Source organism: Rattus rattus, chromosome 4 (assembly GCF_011064425.1).
Source record: "Rattus rattus isolate New Zealand chromosome 4, Rrattus_CSIRO_v1, whole genome shotgun sequence".
Classification (NCBI taxonomy): Eukaryota; Metazoa; Chordata; class Mammalia; order Rodentia; family Muridae; genus Rattus; species Rattus rattus.
Window position 1 is genome coordinate 137,580,347 of NC_046157.1, and position 18,502 is coordinate 137,598,848.

Below are 18,502 nucleotides of genomic sequence, written 5' to 3' on the forward strand. Positions count from 1 at the left end.
ACAATAAAGTGATGAGAATCTTTTTTGCTGTTATCTGGTGCTTCTATTAAAAGCATGGAAATAAAAACAAGTGGCCAATAACTTATTTTAGCTCAGTTTAATTTAGCTGCATTTCCCACATGTTTGTGGGTGTGGTTATCATACATCTGGCTCTGTTTGACTTTAGTTTTTGCAAGTCTCTAGAGATAATTTATAGGTTATGGAGGATATTTTTATATAATCTAGGCTACTAAAGGTGAGGTGAAGTTTGAAAAAAGATTATATCCACACCAGATTGAAATAAGGATAGAAACTTAAATAGAGGTTGGAGGGATGGGCACAGTACTTGCATAGCATGTCTAGGGCCTGAATTGATCCCCCATATTATATAAGTTGGCACACACCTGTAATCCTAGCACTGGCCAAATAGAGGATAGAGAAGCAGAAGTTCAAGATTATCTTTCCATACATAGCAAGTTTTAGGTCAGTCTAGGCTACATAAGGCCCTGTCTCAAAACAAATAAGCAAGCAAACAACCCTTTAGAAATACTTGACTGGGGAGATACACCATGAGAAATACCAGCCATGCAGTTACCACACGTCCTCATGCCTCATGTGCACACATCCTCATGTGCATGCATCCTCATGCCTTATGTGCGCACATCCTCATCCCCCATTTACACACACCCTCATGCCTTATATGCATATATCCTCATACCTCATGTGCACACATCCTCATGTGCACACATCCTCATGTGCACACATCCTCATGCCTCATGTGCACATACCCTCATGTGCACACATCATCATGTGCACGCATCTTCATGTGCATACATCCTCATGCTTAATGTGTACACATCCTCATATGCACACATCCTCATGCCTCATGTGTACACATCCTCATGCTCTATGTGCACACACACTTATGCTTCTTGTGCATATATCCTCATGCCTCATGTGCACACATCCTCATGTGCACACATCCTCATGCCTCATGTGCACAGATCTTCATGCATCATGCTCCAGTGACACAAAATGACTAATATAGAAAAAAGAGATAATAAATGTAAATCTTAAAAAAATTAGCATTTTGGGGAGAGGGTTGAGGTGGTTGGTCAGCGAGTACTTACTGCACAATCAGGAAGACCTTAGTTCAGATCCCTAGCACCCACATAAAAAGTCTGGGCATGGTTGCACACAGGCCTAAGCCTAGCAGAGTAGAGGCATAGGCATCATTAGCACTGTTGGACACCAGCCTCCCTCCAGGTTCAGTGAGAAACCTTGCTATGGGGGAATAAGGTAAATGTGATGGAGTAGGACACCGATGGTCTTCTCTGGCCTCCATGAGTGTCTGCAGGGACATCTACCACCAACATACCACGCGTGTATATTTCACACACATAAGAAAATTAGTTTTTTTGAATCATAAGAATATTTATATAATAATGCATATTTCCTGTAAGAACATCTCAGTGGTTCTACTGTGAGTGCAAACAGGTGACATTTTGAGAATTAAAAGTATTTTCTAAAGATTAGACAATTCTAATTATACATTATCATAGCAAGTAACCTTAGTAATGCACTTACTCTTTTATAATTTTCTTTTAAATTTTACAATTTTCTTTAATGGTATAATAATGATAAATACATAGAAATACACCTATGCACATAGACCCTGATAAAGTCACTTAAATATGCATTAACCTTTACCCTTAGATATAAAACTGGACAAATGTTAAGATATTAAAATAGAGACATACACTATGAGGAATCTAGACACAGTAGCAACTGCATTTGTGAGAAAAGGGTTTAGAATTCTGCAGTTTTCATTATCTTACTTGGAAAACAGAAGTAAAACAAAAAACAAGGTAGAGATGTCACAAACAAATCTTTTCAATAAAGCCCAATTAGTCAGTGACATTTTCCTGAGACAGTGAAGTGGAAATTGACTTTGTCTTGAATACTCACCAGGATCCCAAGGATGCTTAGGCAGAACCATAGCATGGGATTTTGTGCTGGTTTAAGAATGAGGCATAAAAAATTCTCATCCTGTCTTTGTCCTAGGTCCCTGACATCTCTGAGAATTCGTTTCCTTTTATTCTATGACCGTGACTTCAAATCTTCTTACTTTAATACTTTCTATTCCATTGATTAGACTCTACCAAGTTCTGTATATAGTCGACATTGTCATGTGCCTGGGTTATAGCTCTCTAACTGTCATGGGCTGAATTGTGACCCCCAAAGACTCAAATTTATAAAGTTTCAATCCCAGAACCTCAGAATATGACTATATTTAGAGATAGGGTCTTTAAAGAGATAATTACAATACTAAATAATGGACTCAGTGTGTGTGTGTGTGTGTGTGTGTGTGTGTGTATGTGTGTATGTGTGTGTGGTGTGTGTATATGTGTATGTGTGTGGTGTGTGTGTGTATCTGTGCGTGTATATGTTTGTGTGTATGTGTGTGTGTATCTGTGTGTGTATGTGTGTGTAGTGTGTGTGTAGTGTGTATGTATGTATGTGTGTGTGTGTGTATGGTGTGTGTGTGTGTGTTCTGTGTGTGTATGTGTGTGTGTGTGGTGTGTGTATGTGTGTGTATGTGTGTGTGGTGTGTGTATGTGTGTGTGTATGTGGGTGTATGTATGTATATGTGTATCTGTGTGTGTGTGTGTGTGTAAGACAATTAAGTTAAAATAATGTTGTTGGGGTAGAGTTATTCAAGTATGATTAATGGATGTAAACACAGACTGAAACCATGTAGATGGGTGGAAGATGACAATCAACGAATGAAGGGAAGAGACCTCAGGAGAAGCCAGTGCCAATTACACCTTGAGCCTGAGCTTGTGGCCTCCAGAACAGAGGAAAATCCATCCCTTGCCCTTTCTTTTCCCCTGTACTGACCCCCTTGCATTCTTCTCTTCCCTCTTTCCTTCCTTTCCTTTCCTTTATTTTTCTCTTTTTCCTTTTCTTTTTAAAAATCCTTACTCATTTTTCTTTCCTTTTTGTTTATGTTCCCTACTCTGTTGCTGGTGTTATCTATAGAAAACATAACTGTGTTGAGAAGACCTCTTCTGGTGCAGAAACACACAGGAGTACCATTTTCACTCTCCTACAAGTCTCCAGATCTTAGAGATTTTCTATTTCTTGTTTTTATTGCATTTTTTATTTACATTTCAAATGTTATTCCCTTTCCCAGTCTCCTGTCCATAAGCCCCCTATCCCATCCTCCCCTCTTCTTCTATAAGGGTGTTCCTTTCCCCATCCACTCCCCCTTCCTGCTTCCCTACCCTGACATTCCCCTACACTGGGGAGTCCAGCCTTGGCAGGACCAAGGACTTCTCCTTAGAGGTTTTTCTGTTGAAAAACTGTTAACCACAATAAATACCTCTATATCTATATCTATATCTATATCTATATCTATATCTATATCTATATCTATATCTATATCTATATTCTAAATAGAAAGAAAACAATGTGGCCACAAGACAGAGCCTTAGTAAAGTACCAAAAGCCTTTGTAACTTAGCAATGAGTTATAGCTGATGATGTACAACTTAGAACAGAAAAACTATACTCTATCACACTAAGACAGGAGCATTATTGTCCTTGTTTTTAAATGGTGGCATTGGGCTGTTCAGGTATGTGTGATGTAAGATTACTAACAACACTTGCACTTTCAAAATAGTAAAAATTAACCACATGCCAGATGCTATTGTAATGTCTTAAATGACCTTTAGTGTTTGTGGTGATTATGAATTAGTCAATGCCAGGGACTAAATCCAAAGACTAAGTAATGTTATGAACGTTGGCATTTTAACAAGCAGCCTGAGTTCCTGGTCATTACACTCTTTTGGCTCTGGAAAGGTTGCTTGGCCAGGACTCCTTAAGGATAGGTAGACTTTTGTGAATTCAAGGCTAGCTTGATCTACCCTGTCTCAAACAAACAAACAAACAAACATAAAAAACAACTTAAACAATAAAACCCTAAGTTCCCCTTACCTGTTGGTGAGTCTAGGCCAAAGGCATCCAGGAGTCTGGGCAACAATGCTTGTAGTTCCTCATCTTCCAGGTCGTTACTCTTTTCACTGAAGCAATCCATCTCTTTGCCTGGTGTTTGAGTAGGGCTGCTTACTTTAGTAGGAGGAATCTGGAGATTGTCCTGCAGTTCCTCTTGGAGAGCAGATGGGGAACTATGGACTTCCCTTGGCATCTTTTGTGGGTGACTTTGTTTACTAGTGCTCTGAAAAATGATCTCTGGGGATTCAGAGTCTGGTGGAGCTTTTCCTGAACTTGCTTGACATTTGTGCTTTCTGTTCACCTTGGCAGAATTAGGAAGAGGTTCCCATTCCGGACTATCCCTAGTGACGCTCTTGATGTGGGAAGAGTCACCTCCTCTCCATAAGCCATCGTCTGGTAAAGAATGGACAATCTTCGATACTGTGGTTTGAGGAGAAGAAGGACTAGGTGGTTGCAACATTGCCTGGGTAAAGAAAACCTTCTTTAGGAAGAAATAACTTACTTTCCCCACAAATTCATTACAGTTCAGCATCCCAACTACACTGGTGACATGTTTTGGTTTTGTTTGTTTGTTTGGTTTTGTTGCTGTTTGCTTTTCACTCTTGATATTTCAATAATTTTATTTTATGCTGTTACTTTAATATAAATTTAAATGTATGCAAGATTGGGCCTTCCTCAGGTTGCAAAATGTTTCAGGAACAACCCCAAGAAATTTGGAATGATGCCTAATTCTGAGTATGTCTGGCTCTAAAGGTGTCATAAGGAATTTCTAATAACATACACTCATGGTGATTGACAGGCACAAATTATTACAGTAAAACATGCTCCTAATGATAGGCCTCAGAGGTGTGTTGTGAGGGACTTCATGAGAAGCTGGAGGCACAAGACTCTAGGGATGTGTTCCACCGTTTTCAAGTTTGGCCCAGGCTCCTCAGGAACCTAGAGATTCTTTAGGAGTCTGTAGAATAAAATTATTTCCATACTCACTCTTTGAATTGTATGTCCATTATACTTGACATGTACATGGATGGTTCACAACCAGCAATAGGAAGTGGAGAACCAACATCAAAACACAAAACTCATAGAAGACTATCATATGCTACCAGTTAAAAAGTAGACAGCTTCAGCTGGTCTGCCTAGAACAACTGACAGAGATGAGGGGCACGTATGATCCCTGGAGCCTGACTGTCTAGCTCTGACCTTGCTCCCGGATTTGGGGAAATTTGAGGGACCCCAAGAGCATCCTTGTTAAAACCTTCAGGGGCACTAAAACTAACCAGCTTGGAGCCATGCCTGACCAGCCAGCCTAGTTGGATCTGCCAGCCACCCCAGCTGGGTCTGAATGGAATAAACCTGCAGAGTAGGGTACAACCGGGACACAGCTTCAGAGTGAGATCTGCCTGAGGAATAGCCAGCAGAGTCTGGTAACCTGACCTCCATTGTCTGGCCCATGGCTCCTCCCACCTTGCTGAGAAGTCCTGCTGCCATCAGGGTCATCCAGCCCAAGCCAGAGAAAACCAAATGCCTAAAGGACAGTGTGAAAACGCGAGCAACAAGACCAAGGTAATAAGGCACCACCAGAGCCCAGCTATTCTGCCACAACAAGCCCTGGATATCCTAATGAAACCGAAGAACAAGAAGAGGATCTTAAATCCAATCTTATGAAGATGATAGAGTCCTTTAAAGAGGACATGAATAAATCCCGTATGAAAATAATGGAAAATACATTCAAACAGGAAGAAGCATTAAAACAGGAAACAGATAAATATAAAGAACATACAATCAAACAGGTGAACAATATGAATAAAACTGTCCAGAACCTGAAAAGGGAAATGGGAAAAATAAACAAAATACAAACTAAGACAATCCTGGAGTTGGAAAAACCTAGGAAAGACATCAGGAATTATAGATGTAAGTATCCCAACAGAATACAGGAGATGGAGGAGGGAATCTCAGGTGTAGAAGATGTGGTAGAAAAAAAAATCAATGCATCAGTCAAAGAAAATGCAAAAATCTAAAGTCATGCCACAAAACATACAGGAAATTTGGAACACAATGAAAAGACCAAACCTAAAAATAATAGTATTAGAAGAAGAAGAGGAGGAGGAGGAGGAACAGGAGGAGGAGGAGCAACAACAACAACAGCAGCAGCAGTAGCAGCAGCAGCAGCAACAACAAGGAGGAGGAGGAGGGGAAAGGAAATGAGAGAGGAGGGGGGAGGAGGAGGAAGAAGAGAGGGAGAGAAGGGAGGGGGAGGGGAGGAGGAAGAAGAGAGGGAGAGAAGGGGAGGAGGGAGAGAAGAGGGAAGAAAAAAAGAAGGAGAAAGAAGGAGAAGGAGGAGTCCTAGTTTAAAGGCCCAAAAAACATCTTCAACAAAATCATAGACAAACTTTCCCTAACCTAAGGAAAGAGATGCCCATAAACATACAAGAAGCCTGTAGAACACCAAACAGATTGGATCAGAGAAGAAAATCCTCCTGTGATATAATAATCAAAATACTAAATATACAGAACAAAGCAAGAACTTTAAAAGCAGCAAGGGAAGAAGGCCAAGTAATATATAAAGGCCAACCTATCAGAATTACACCCAATTTCTCATCAGAGATTAAAACTAGAAAGCTAGAAGGCCTGAGCAGAGGTCTTGCAGTTTGAGACCCAGACTACTATACCCACAAAACTTCAGTCATCATAAATGGAGAAAACAAGATATTCCATGACAAAACCAAATTCAAATAATAGTTATTCATTAACCAAGCCCTACAGTGGATAACTCTAACCTGATGAGGCTATTTCAGAAAAACACAGGAAATAAATAATTTCACACTATTAAAAACAATAGAAGAGAAATACACTCTCTCTCTGTCTCTCTCTCTTTCAACCACCACCAACATCAAAATAACAGGAAGTAACAATCCTTTGTCATTAATATCTCTTAGCATCAATGAACTCAATTTCCCAGTAAAAAGACACAGGCTAACAAAATAGGTGGGTAAACAGAGTCCATCATTCTGCTGTGTATGAGAGGCACATCTCAGCAACACGATAGTCATTACCTAAGTATAAAGGGTTGGGAAAAGGTTTTCTAAGCAAATGGACCCCAGAAACAAGCTGGAGTAGCCATTTTAATATCTAATAAAATAGACTTCCAACTGAAAGTAATCAAAAGAGACAGGGAAGGACACTTTACATTCATCAAAGGAAAACCTACAAAGAGGATGTATCAATTCTGAACATCTATGCCCCAAATGGAAGGGTGTCACATTTGTCAAAGAAACATTACTAAACCTTAAATCATACATTGAACCCCACACATTAATAATGGGAGATCTCTACACCTCACTCTCACCAATGGAGAGATCATCAAGACAGAAACTAAACATAGAAATAATGAAACTAACAGAGGTTATGATTCAAATAGACCCAACATATATCACTCCGAACCAAAAGAACATACCTTATCAGCATTTCACTAAACCTTCTCCAAAATTGACCATACAAGTGATCACAAAGAAAATCTTAACAGACACAAGAAGATTGAAATAACCCCGTACATCTTATCAGATCATGGTTTAAAGCTGGACTTCAACAATAATAGAAAGCCTACATATTCATGGAAACTGAACAGATCTCTACTTAATTATCACTGGGTCAGGGAAGACACAAAGAAATGAAAGACTTCGTAGAATTCAACGCAAATGAGGGTACCAGATACCCAAACTTATGGAACACTATGAAAGCAGTGCTAAGAGGAAAGGTCATAGCACTTAGTGCCCTCATAAAGAAATTGAAACTTTCTCATACTAACGAATTAAAAGTACATCTGATGGCTCTAGGGGAAAAAGAAACAAACATATCCAGGAGTGGTAGATGGCAGGAAATAATCAAACCCAGGGCTGAAATCAATCAATTAAAAACAAAGAGAACAATTCAAAGACTCAACAGAACCAAGAGCTGGTTCTTTGAGAAAATCAACAAGATAGACAAGTTCTTTGTCACACTAACTAAAAGACAGAGAGACAGCAACCAAATTAACAAAATCAAGAATGAAAAGGGAGAGATAAGAACAGACACTGTGGAAATTCCAAGAATTATTAGGTGTTACTTCAAAAGGCTGTACTCCACAAAATTGGAAAATCTAAATGAAAGGATGATTTTCTAGACAAATACCAATTACCAAAGCTTAATCAAGATTGGGTGAACCATCTGAATAGTCCTATAACCCCTAAGAAAACAGAGGCAGCCATTAAAAAACCCCAAGCAACAAACAAACAAACAAACAAACAGCCCTGGATCAGATGGTTTTAGTGCAGAATTCTACCAGACTTTCAAAGAAGAGCTAATACCAACATTCCTCAAACTATTCCACAAAATAGAAACAGAGGAAACACTGCCAAACTCATCCTATGAGGCCACAGTCACCCTGACACCTAGACCACACAAAGATTCAACAAAGACAGAATTTCAAATCAATTTCCCTTATGAACACTGATGCAAAAATACTCAAGAAAATATTTGCAAACTGAATCGAAGAACACATGAAAGCTGCCATCCACATGATCAAGTAGACTTCATTTCACTGATGCAGGGATGGTTCATTATACAAAAATCCATCAATATAATCCACTATATAAACTGAAAGAAAAAAAAACAATCATAGCAGCTTTATTTGAAATAGCCAGAAACAGGAAGCAACCCAGATGTCCTTCAGCCGGAGAACGGATACAGAAAATATGGTGCATTTACACAATGGAATACTATTCAGTTATTAAAAACAAGGACACCACGAATTTTGTAGGCAAATGGATGGAACTAGAAAATATCATCCTGAGTTAGGTAACCCAGACTAAAACAATATACATGGTTTATACTAACGCATAAGTGGGTATTAGTCAAACAGTTCAGAATACTGATAATACGCCCCACAGACCCAAAGAAGTTAAACAAGAAGGAAGACCCAAGTGAGGATGCTTGAATCCCACTTAGAAGAGGGCACAAAATAGTCATGGGAGGTAGAGGGAAGGAGGGATCTGGGTGGAGAGCGAGGGGAGGCTTGGGAAGAGACAGGAGGGAGTCGCAGAGGGTCAGGAGAATGAATGGAAATATGCAGCTGCTGAAGCGGGGTGGTAAGGGATGGATCTCCATGAAGTCCCAGAGACCCAAGATGATAAAGGCTCCCAGGAGTCAATAGGGGTAACCTTTACCAAAATGCTCAACAATGGGGATCTGGAACCTGAAGAGACCGCCTTCAGTAGCCATACAGGACCCACAGTGGAGGGATGTGCCACTAACCCACCTACAAAACTTTGACCTCAAATTGGCCCCCGCCAAAAGAAATGCGGGGACACAGATGGAGCAGAAGGAATGGCCAACCGGTGATTGCCTATTTTGAGACCCATTCCACGTGCAAGCACCAATGCCTCAGACTATCAACGATGTTATGTTGTGAGCTTGCAGACAGGAGCCTAGCATGTCAGCCTTCTGAGAGGCTCTCTTCAGCAATTGACTGAGACAGACGCAGATACTCACAGACGAACAATGGACAGAGGTCAGAGACCCTTATGGAAGAGTTATGGGAAGGGCTGAAGGCCCTTAAGGAGATGGCAACACCACAGGAAGATCAACAGTGTGAACTAACCTGGATGCCTGGGAGCTCCCAGAGACCGAGGAAGCAACCAAAGAGCCTACACGGGCTGGTCTGAGGCCCCCTGTCGCATATGTAACAGAGGGCTGCCTTGTGTGGCCTCAGTGAGGCAGGATGTACCTCTCCTGCAGAGACTTGATGCACCATAGAGGTGGGCGGGGGGGGGGGGAAGCGGGGAGGGCTACCCTCTCAGAGGCAAAGGAACTCTATGAGGGAGTAACAGGAGAAGGGGAGCATTTGTGATGTAATAAAATAAATAACAAAAAGAAGACAACTTAACTTAATGTCTCCTGGTATAGCAAAAGATCCAAATTTTCTTAATAATCTGTCTTTTCAATGTTGTGTGTATCAAAATGGAAAGCACCCACAGAGTATTTCAGATGCGCCCTGAAACACAGGCATCGGCTCTCCTGCCAAGGGAAGACTGACAGATTGTGTTAGACTGGGACATTAGGCAATAATTTTCTGGGGGGAGAAGGAGGAGAAGAAAAGGAATGTGACACTGCAGAGAAAATGATTAACTCTGTGGTCATTTATAACAGTCGAGGATTCAAGCGATAATTAAAATTTTAGAAAGCTTGTATCTGCCACGGGTGAGCTGGCAAGCCTTTCAATTCTTAAATGTTTCACTGACAACAACTGGTGGGACTGGATGTGAGTTTTTTTTCTTCTTATCTTCCTTTCCTCAAAAAATAATATTGTATAATGAAATTGGCAGGCTCCAGGAGGCTCAGCCTAGCTCAGTGAGTCAATATTCACCATGTGGCCAATATATATTACAACACGAAACATGGATAGTTCCACTCAGAGAGCAGCGAGAACACTGGGATTTTAATAAAGTCGAGTATGAAACAAACACGGCTTTAGATTTCATAATGCACCTACCCTTTCAAAAACAATTGCTTTTTATGTTTGATGTTGTATCAGTGGATAATACTTTAGTTATGTGAATGGCTACAGCAAGATTTCTTTCTTCTTTTTTTTTAACTGCACCTTTATGCAAATCAACTTAAGTAAACCTCTCCTAAAAGATTGCTTACAGCAAGGAAAGTTCTGCTTTCATAAAGTCCCACATTCTAGAGGTTTAACCAAGTACACAAATCATCGACCCTCTCCCAGGCTCTAAAAATATCCAGTTATTGCTTGAAAATATTCTATATATGTATATATATATATATTGACCAATTTTATATCTCAGTTATGAATATGCTTTTGAAACACTTCTCAGTCTTTGTTGTTGTTGTTGTTGTTATTGACAGGATAAAATAGCAACAGATATAGCTTACAGAGATAAAGCATTCTAGGGAAGTCCTCAACACCTTTTAACAATGTACAAAGAGATCTAAGGCCAAATGCTATGCCGGAGCACTTTGACGGGAGCACTTTGACGGGAGCGCTTTGCTCTACCATTTCCCCTGTGTAGCAAGGCTGCGGTCTGGAAGAGTGTAGAGCTTAGTGGGTGGAAGTGGGAGCAGATTTGGGGAGATGGAGGGGAGTGGAGGGGAAGAGGCTGGTCCAAGCGATGTGTGAGACTTTGGAAAGCAGCCCTTTTTTGGCCAGGGCAGGGATACTTGAGGTTAGACTTCTAGGTAGTCCAGACAGACAGTAGACCTCCCATTTGTACCTGTAAGTCTCGTCTCATCTGTTGTAGCTTGGTCCACAGGTTATCTTGGTTGATTGTGAGCTCCCGAATCTTTGTTTCAAATCTGCAGTTCTGGTTTTCCTGTAAGGTGTGTGTGCCTTGCAATGTGTGCTTGTATCTTTGCAACTGTTTTCTAAGGAACCTGGAATGGAAACAGGTTTGTGTAAGAGCAGACTCACACCTACAGTCCAGTGAGAGCTTCCCAGGTCCTCCTGGTGGGCAGCCTGTGCTTTGACTACCCTGTCACTCCATCACCACCACTTGCTGCTGTGTCTGTGGGCAGATACCTTTTGTGTTCATTACATATGTCTTACGACTATCTCCCCAGCTTTAACATCTTTAGGGATATTAAACTCACCAGGCCTGTTGGATTACTTGACAACATGGTTTAGCACTGACTTACATTTACATATTGCCCTTATTCAGTACTGTGTCTAGAAATACCCCATTTGTGAAGGCAATTCACTTAGCATGGAGACCACAGAGAAGTATACAGCCCATGAATCACAGATCTGTTCGTTTATACTCGTCCCTTGAGTCTTTTGCCCCTCTAGGTTATAGCTTCAGTCACCTCCTTGCAATCTATGCTAACACATTAAGGCTTTCCTTGACTTCCCTTTTACCTCCCTACAAGGCAGAACTCCAACCTCTTTCTGGCCCTGTTTAGATGCTTTTCTTCTTGATTTTTCTGTATACTTTTTCTCTATGTCTAGTTGCTTTTAAATTCGGTAATGTGAGATTTCAGGTTTTTATCTAGTCTCCAGCCTTAATTTCTGAGCTTACACACTCATATACTTCCTGTTTTATTTATATATTACTAAATTATTTTATTGCACGTTGTTTTCCAATTCTGGAAACTCCATCACCACATTCTCTGGTCCTGTCACATAGTAGGTATGCAATTAACATGATCTTGTTCTTAACCAGTCCTATCGGCATTTTAACATTTATGGTAAACAGTGACATTCTTCCATATCAGAGCATTTGAAATTCCTAAGTGTCACAATGCCTGGAAAAGATCTTGAAATAAAGTTTGAGCTCTCACACAAAGCAGGTGTCATTAAATAGTCACCTTTAAACCTCTAGTCACAAGGAAGCCTGACCCAAAAATCCTAATTATAGTTAGAGTGCCAAGCATTTTATATAGTGGGTTTTTCAAAACGGAGTCAGTCCAGGGGTTACATAACTCAGAGGTGTGTAGAAAGGCTGTCAATATCACAGTGTTGTGTTTCACTAAGCATGACTGACAATCTCTCTTTTTGCCCCAAGTGGTCCAAACCTTACATCCTTTCCTCCTTTCTGGCCTATCCACCATGTTTAGACAGCTGAAGTATCCTCATTCTTCAATAGCCCAGGGGAAACCAAGCCAAGCCTTATCAGAAACAGTTTTCTTTCTTTCTTTTTTTTTGTTGTTTGTTTTGTTTTATTTTGTTTAACAAGATCTCACCATGTAGCTGCCTAGAACTCCCTAAGTAGACCAGGTTGGCTTTGAACTCAAGAGATCTCCTTGCCTCTCAGGAGTGCTGGAATTAAAGGCATGTGCCAGTACACCTGGCTCTCCAGTTTTTATTTTATGGGGAGAATTCTCATAAAGTGTTCCTACTAGCTATAATTTACCTGGCACAAGTATTTCCAGGAGTTTGAACCCTGCTGCTTTCCAAGCAAATCTATGATACCAAGTTCATATCACCTGAGAAATAATTCCTTCCACATGACCTAGGATCTGCCCTTTTAAAGTTTCCTATTTGCTTTCTATTACTAAGCACCCTGAATTCTGTGTGTGAGGCCTTGGAAGGGGTCCGAATGCTCCCAGAAAGGGCACATGCTGTGTAGTGAAACACAATGTCATTGAGTCCCCAGATACTGAAGACTAAGGAGTTGTCACTAACAATTGGATGACACTCTTCCAATGTCTGATCAGAGATGTAGTCAGGGCCCTGTCACCAGGGACTTCATGCTGTCTGTTACTAAGCTTACTGTCTACCACAGGCCGCTTCTGCTGTTTCCTGAGAGCCTGGGCCTCCAGCTGTTTGGATTCTTTTCAATCCCTTGAAGTTATGTCTTTAGTGATTATTCTACTGTTTCAGGAATTAAATGTTAGTGATCCTAAGTTCAACCTATTATCGGTGCCTTTTATACCACATCACACATACATCTGAGCTGTGTGCTGTGTACAGTTTCATACAAACCATCAATAAAAACGCTGATGCACACAGCCAAAATGGAGCCTCTGGTTTTCATTTCGTTAATTAAATCTGTCTGATACTTTTGTGCGTTTTGTAGTGATAAATATTTTATTAGGTTACAAATGGTATATGCAGCAGATATGGATTACATACACGGAATAACATAGCTTTAAAATTATTTTTGAAAAACTACAAGATTTTTTTTATTTATTTATTTTGAGACAGAGTCTCACTATGTAGCCCTGGTGTAGACCAGACTGGCCTCAACCTTACGGAGATGCACCTGCCTCTGTTCCTGAGTGCTGGAATTAAAGGCATGCAACTCTATGCCTGTGTGTGTGTGTGTGTGTGTGTGTGTGTGTGTGTGTGTGTGTGTGTGGTGAGCATATGGAAGTCATAGGCAACTTGCAGGAGTCAATTCTCTCCTTCCAACAAGCAGGTCCTAAGGATCAAAATCAGGTCAGCATGCTTATGTGGCAAGTATGTTGTCAATTGAGACATCTACACAGCCCCTCTTACCCTCCTTTCAAGTAATGGGATCAAGGATAAAACTGTTCTATACCCAGTTAGATGATATTTGTTATGCCTCACTACTCACTCAACATTAAGCTGCCTTTGAAAAAACTTCATATTGAAATATAGGATTTCCTTACTTAAATAATTTCTTCCAATAAAAAAGGGGGGCTTCATTTTTTCTACAGAAATGTCTCTATAAAAGCTCAGGGCAGAGCTTCTGGCTTGTTTCAGCCACTGTCACATATCAACACGGGGCTCCTGTCTTCTCAGATGTCTGCATGTGGCTCTTACCTTCTTTCTCTGTGCAGAGCGTTGACAGAGTCACGAGTCCTCCACAGCTCATTTTTAATGTTGACTATGGTCTAGAGAAGCAAGAAATTGGGAAGATGAGTTTTTTAGTTTGAACTTAAGCACATTTAAAAAACTGTCATATGGGCATGATAATGATGTATTGTTTTTCAAAATAAAATACAACATTTTACAAACTTGCTGATGTTTAGATTTATGTCTAAGAACAATGATGCAAAGATTAATTTATGAAAAGTATAGTTGTGCAGCCTAATTTACAAAGTTAATTATATATGAATATTACTACACTATAATATGTTCATATATACTGTAAAATACTAAAGTGTAAAGGGTAAGTTACAACAGTCTTCTGCCCCCATTAGCTGCCTCTCTGAACAGCTACTTCCAGAGTCATCCACAGAACATGCTTGGTCCTTTTCTGTCTTTGATCTAAGCTTCTTCCCTTTCCTTCAATGCTTTGCTTCATCTTTGCTCATTGCCTCCTACCTGGATGTCTCCTGACAGTCATTACTTCCCTTTGAATTCCCCAAGTCTTTTGAATGAATGAGGGTGGCTCTACTCTTCTTTAGGATTTCCTCACTGAATTTTCTCATGTCACACTCTGCTTCCTGAGCTGCCACATGAGGATTTCTGGCGACCCAGCTCAGCTTGGTTCAACTTCCACCCATGGTCAAGACATGGATTTCCCCATTTTACTCTTCTAGACAACTGTGGCTTTACTCTAAAGCTTCCTCTCCTCTTGCAAGTGACACAGAGAGGGCCTGGGCCCAGAGAAACACTGTTTAGATGATCAAAGGTGGGCACAGGGGTAGAAAAGCAAAGGGACCACAGAAAGAGGAGAGTGAGTTACACACACATGTGCAGTCACCTTTCTTGTTGGTGTAGACACTGTTGCTTCTGAGTGACAGGCCGTTATCTTCATTTAAATATTCAAGCATAGCTTTACAGTAATGACCTTTATGCTTTTAATGTAAAAAACTGTGAAGATTTTTTCCATCTATATTATCATATAAAACATTTTTTTCTGTAATTGATAAACATTTTAGGTTTCTGTATGTAAATATACAATGATGTTCACAGGCTAGATACCAAAGTTTATTGGGTCATTCTCCATTAAAGAATTAATGCTTTTTAATTTCAAAAACTTTTATTATTGATTAATTTTTTTATTACTTACAGAGAATGGGGCATGTGTGCACAGTGCTTGTGTGGAGGTCAGAAGACCGGCTCCTGGGATTGAACTCAGGCTGTCTAGCTTATACGGCAAGTGCCTTGTTCCACTGAACCACTTTCTGGGCACCTTAGGTTGTTTCCAATTTTCCAATTGTTTAGAATTAGATGCAGTAAATAAAAGTGTATGGCTTTCTTGTACATGTGTGAAAGGCTTTTGAGTTGTCAATTCAAAAGAGTTAGGCCTACACATACATGTATACACACCTCCTCACACACAAATGTAGAGGAAAAGGACTGCCTCAAACAGGTCATCCCCTGGGAAACTAGGGACAGAGGTCCTATGGCTGAAAGGAGCTAAACACCTGGTTCCAAGCCTTTCCAAGCACTGGTGGGTACACCGCTCACTCTCCAGCATGGTTCTACTTAGCACAGCTGTCTTCTAGAAACTAATCTTTTCCCTTGATTACTAAAGTTATTAAAAATGTTATAAATAATCACCCCCTGATGGCCCCCTGAAGATCAGACTACCTCAGTGATGAACTTTTTGATATTCTTCTAGAAGAATAATTATTTCACAGCAGCATAAAAAATAACAAAAAATTGGAAGAAATGGGCGGGTGGTAGTATATGGGCCAGAGTTGTTCTCATGTAAAGTAAATAAGTCCTAGACATCCGCCCCATCATCAGAGAGTAGCGTTTAATGTTACACATTCTTATCTCCCATACTAGTAATAGCAACCCATCCAAGAACAATAACAGTAATAGGGGTGAGAGGAAGCTTTAGGAGATGATGGACAGATGTTGGGCATTTTATGGCCAGGATGGTGGTCATGATTTCATGGGCGTATATCTGTGCATACACTCCACGGTGGTACCAATTAAATATGTGCCACTTTTTTTTTATTAACTTGAATATTTCTTATATACATTTCGAATGTTATTCCCTTTCCCGGTTTCCAGGCAAACATCCCCCTAATCCCTCCCCCTCCCCTTCTTTATGGGTGTTCCCCTCACCATCCTCCCCCCATTGCCGCCCTCCCCCCAACAATCTAGTTCACTGGGGGTTCAGTCTTAGCAGGACCCAGGGCTTCCCCTTCCACTGGTGCTCTTACTAGGATATTCATTGCTACCTATGAGGTCAGAGTCCAGGGTCAGTCCATGTATAGTCTTTAGGTAGTGGCTTAGTCCCTGGAAGCTCTAGTTGCTTGGCATTGTTGTTCATAAGGGGTCTCGAGCCCCTTCAAGCTCTTCCAGTTCTTTCTCTGATTCCTTCAACGGGGGTCCTATTCTCAGTTCAGTGGTTTGCTGCTGACATTCGCTTCTGTATTTGCTGTATTCTGGCTGTGTCTCTCAGGAGAGATCTACATCCGGCTCCTGTCGGCCTGCACTTCTTTGCTTCATCCATCTTGTCTAATTGGGTGGCTGTATATGTATGGATATGTGCCACTTTTAATATGTCACTCATACTTCAATTGTAGGTACCGTATTTTAAACTTCAGACTCACACTTTGCTTGTATTACAAAAATCATTCTAAATAAACCACAAATGCACTACAAGCTTAAGACTGAATAGAGAAAGTACAAACTAGAACCAAGTAAGGAGGGTGGGAGACATAGCAGGCCTCTTTTAATCCCCGTCAGGGAAAAGCATAAGTCACTGTTATAAGCATGAATGCTAAAAATAAAACACACTTAAGGAATCATTTGATTTTCTCCTGGAGAGCTGAGACTATAAGAAACTAGAAAGAAAAAAAATCCATAAAGCAAGTCATTCCATTCCAAAGGAAGCAAGGTTTTCTTCTGCCGAGCTGAAAGAGGCAGAGTTCAAATATCGTGACATATCAAAGTGAGACTCCAGAGGGGGTGGATGGGAGGGACAAAATATAATGCCTTCTAAAGTATTTGGGGGGAGGGTTGTTTCACTCAAGTTGAGAAAAATAAAAGCAAGTGAAATGATATTTTACTTTCTTGTAAATTGGCAGAATTAAAATGTGGCAAGAGTTCATTTTAGCTTTAGCCAACTTTCAGTGAGCTAGGAGTTGGATTTGCTGGGTGTATGAATTGTCGTAACTTTCTGAAAGGCAATTTTACAATAAGCGTGATGAACTTTAAGCATATTTTCAATAACCTTTTTTGGTAATCCTACTTTGGAAATGTACTGTAGGGAGACAATAGGGTAAACTGTACATAAAGAATAATGAAAGGAAGTTTTAAAAGTAAATTTTAAATTACAGTAAAAATTGGAAGCAACCTAAATGTCAAAAAAGCGAGTTAAATGAATAGCATTCTGTCTATTTAAATAACTATGCAGATGTTTTTGAGGAATTCTGACAATGGAAAAGTGTTCACAATATAATTTACATTGACACTTTGACAGTTTAATCAGTACATCTCAAAGTACGGTCTAAATGAAAATATTCAAAGGGAGTGAAGCTTATTGAAATGTTAATGATGCGTACACATAGATTATTTTCATTTTTTACTTATTTTTCCAAATTTTATGTAACAACTGTATGGCCCAGGGAGAGAGTGGGCATGGTAGCTTACACCTGTATTCCTGGTACTCTGGAGGCAGAAGCTCAGGGTTGATCCGGTTTTAGTCCAGTTTGGGCTGCAAAGAGAGACCATGTCTCAAAAGACAAACAGAAACATGTACTAGTTTATGATCGGAAACATGGCTCCATAGTTTTCATCGATTACATCGGTCTGGGATTACATCGGTCTGGGACTAGTTAGTTTTACAAGGCTTGATGCTTGCTTACAGAGTGGATGCTCTGCTTCTCTCTGGCTCCCCTCTCTTCTGGGCTCAGCTGGCGATGCGGGCTGCCATTTGCTTGCAGAGCAGGTGATGACCTTTGGCACAGGAATCTGGTGCGTTCTGTGGATGCTGTTTCTACTGCTCCGGCTGAGCTTGCATACACTGGGGTTTTAGGGCCTTTATATTGAATGCAAAGCCTGTTAGAAAGCAGACTTCCGTAAGATGTTGGGGCAATTCTTAATGATTAAGTATGACATTAATTTTTTTTCTGAAAAAATATTT

The 18,502-nt window shown here is 40.3% G+C and overlaps 1 protein-coding gene across 1 annotated transcript in view; it reads right to left on the reverse strand.

Annotated features, from left to right (window-relative positions):
• The window catches only part of Dytn (dystrotelin), a 60,822-nt gene that overhangs the window by 5,161 nt on the left and 37,159 nt on the right, over positions 1-18,502 (reverse strand). The window contains exons 10-13 of the mRNA XM_032899561.1: positions 18,275-18,417; positions 14,272-14,344; positions 11,261-11,420; positions 3,978-4,458 (exon numbers count right to left, since the gene is read on the reverse strand). Of these exons, the coding sequence (XP_032755452.1) occupies positions 3,978-4,458; positions 11,261-11,420; positions 14,272-14,344; positions 18,275-18,417 (857 nt within the window). The remainder of the gene's footprint in view (positions 1-3,977; positions 4,459-11,260; positions 11,421-14,271; positions 14,345-18,274; positions 18,418-18,502) is intronic.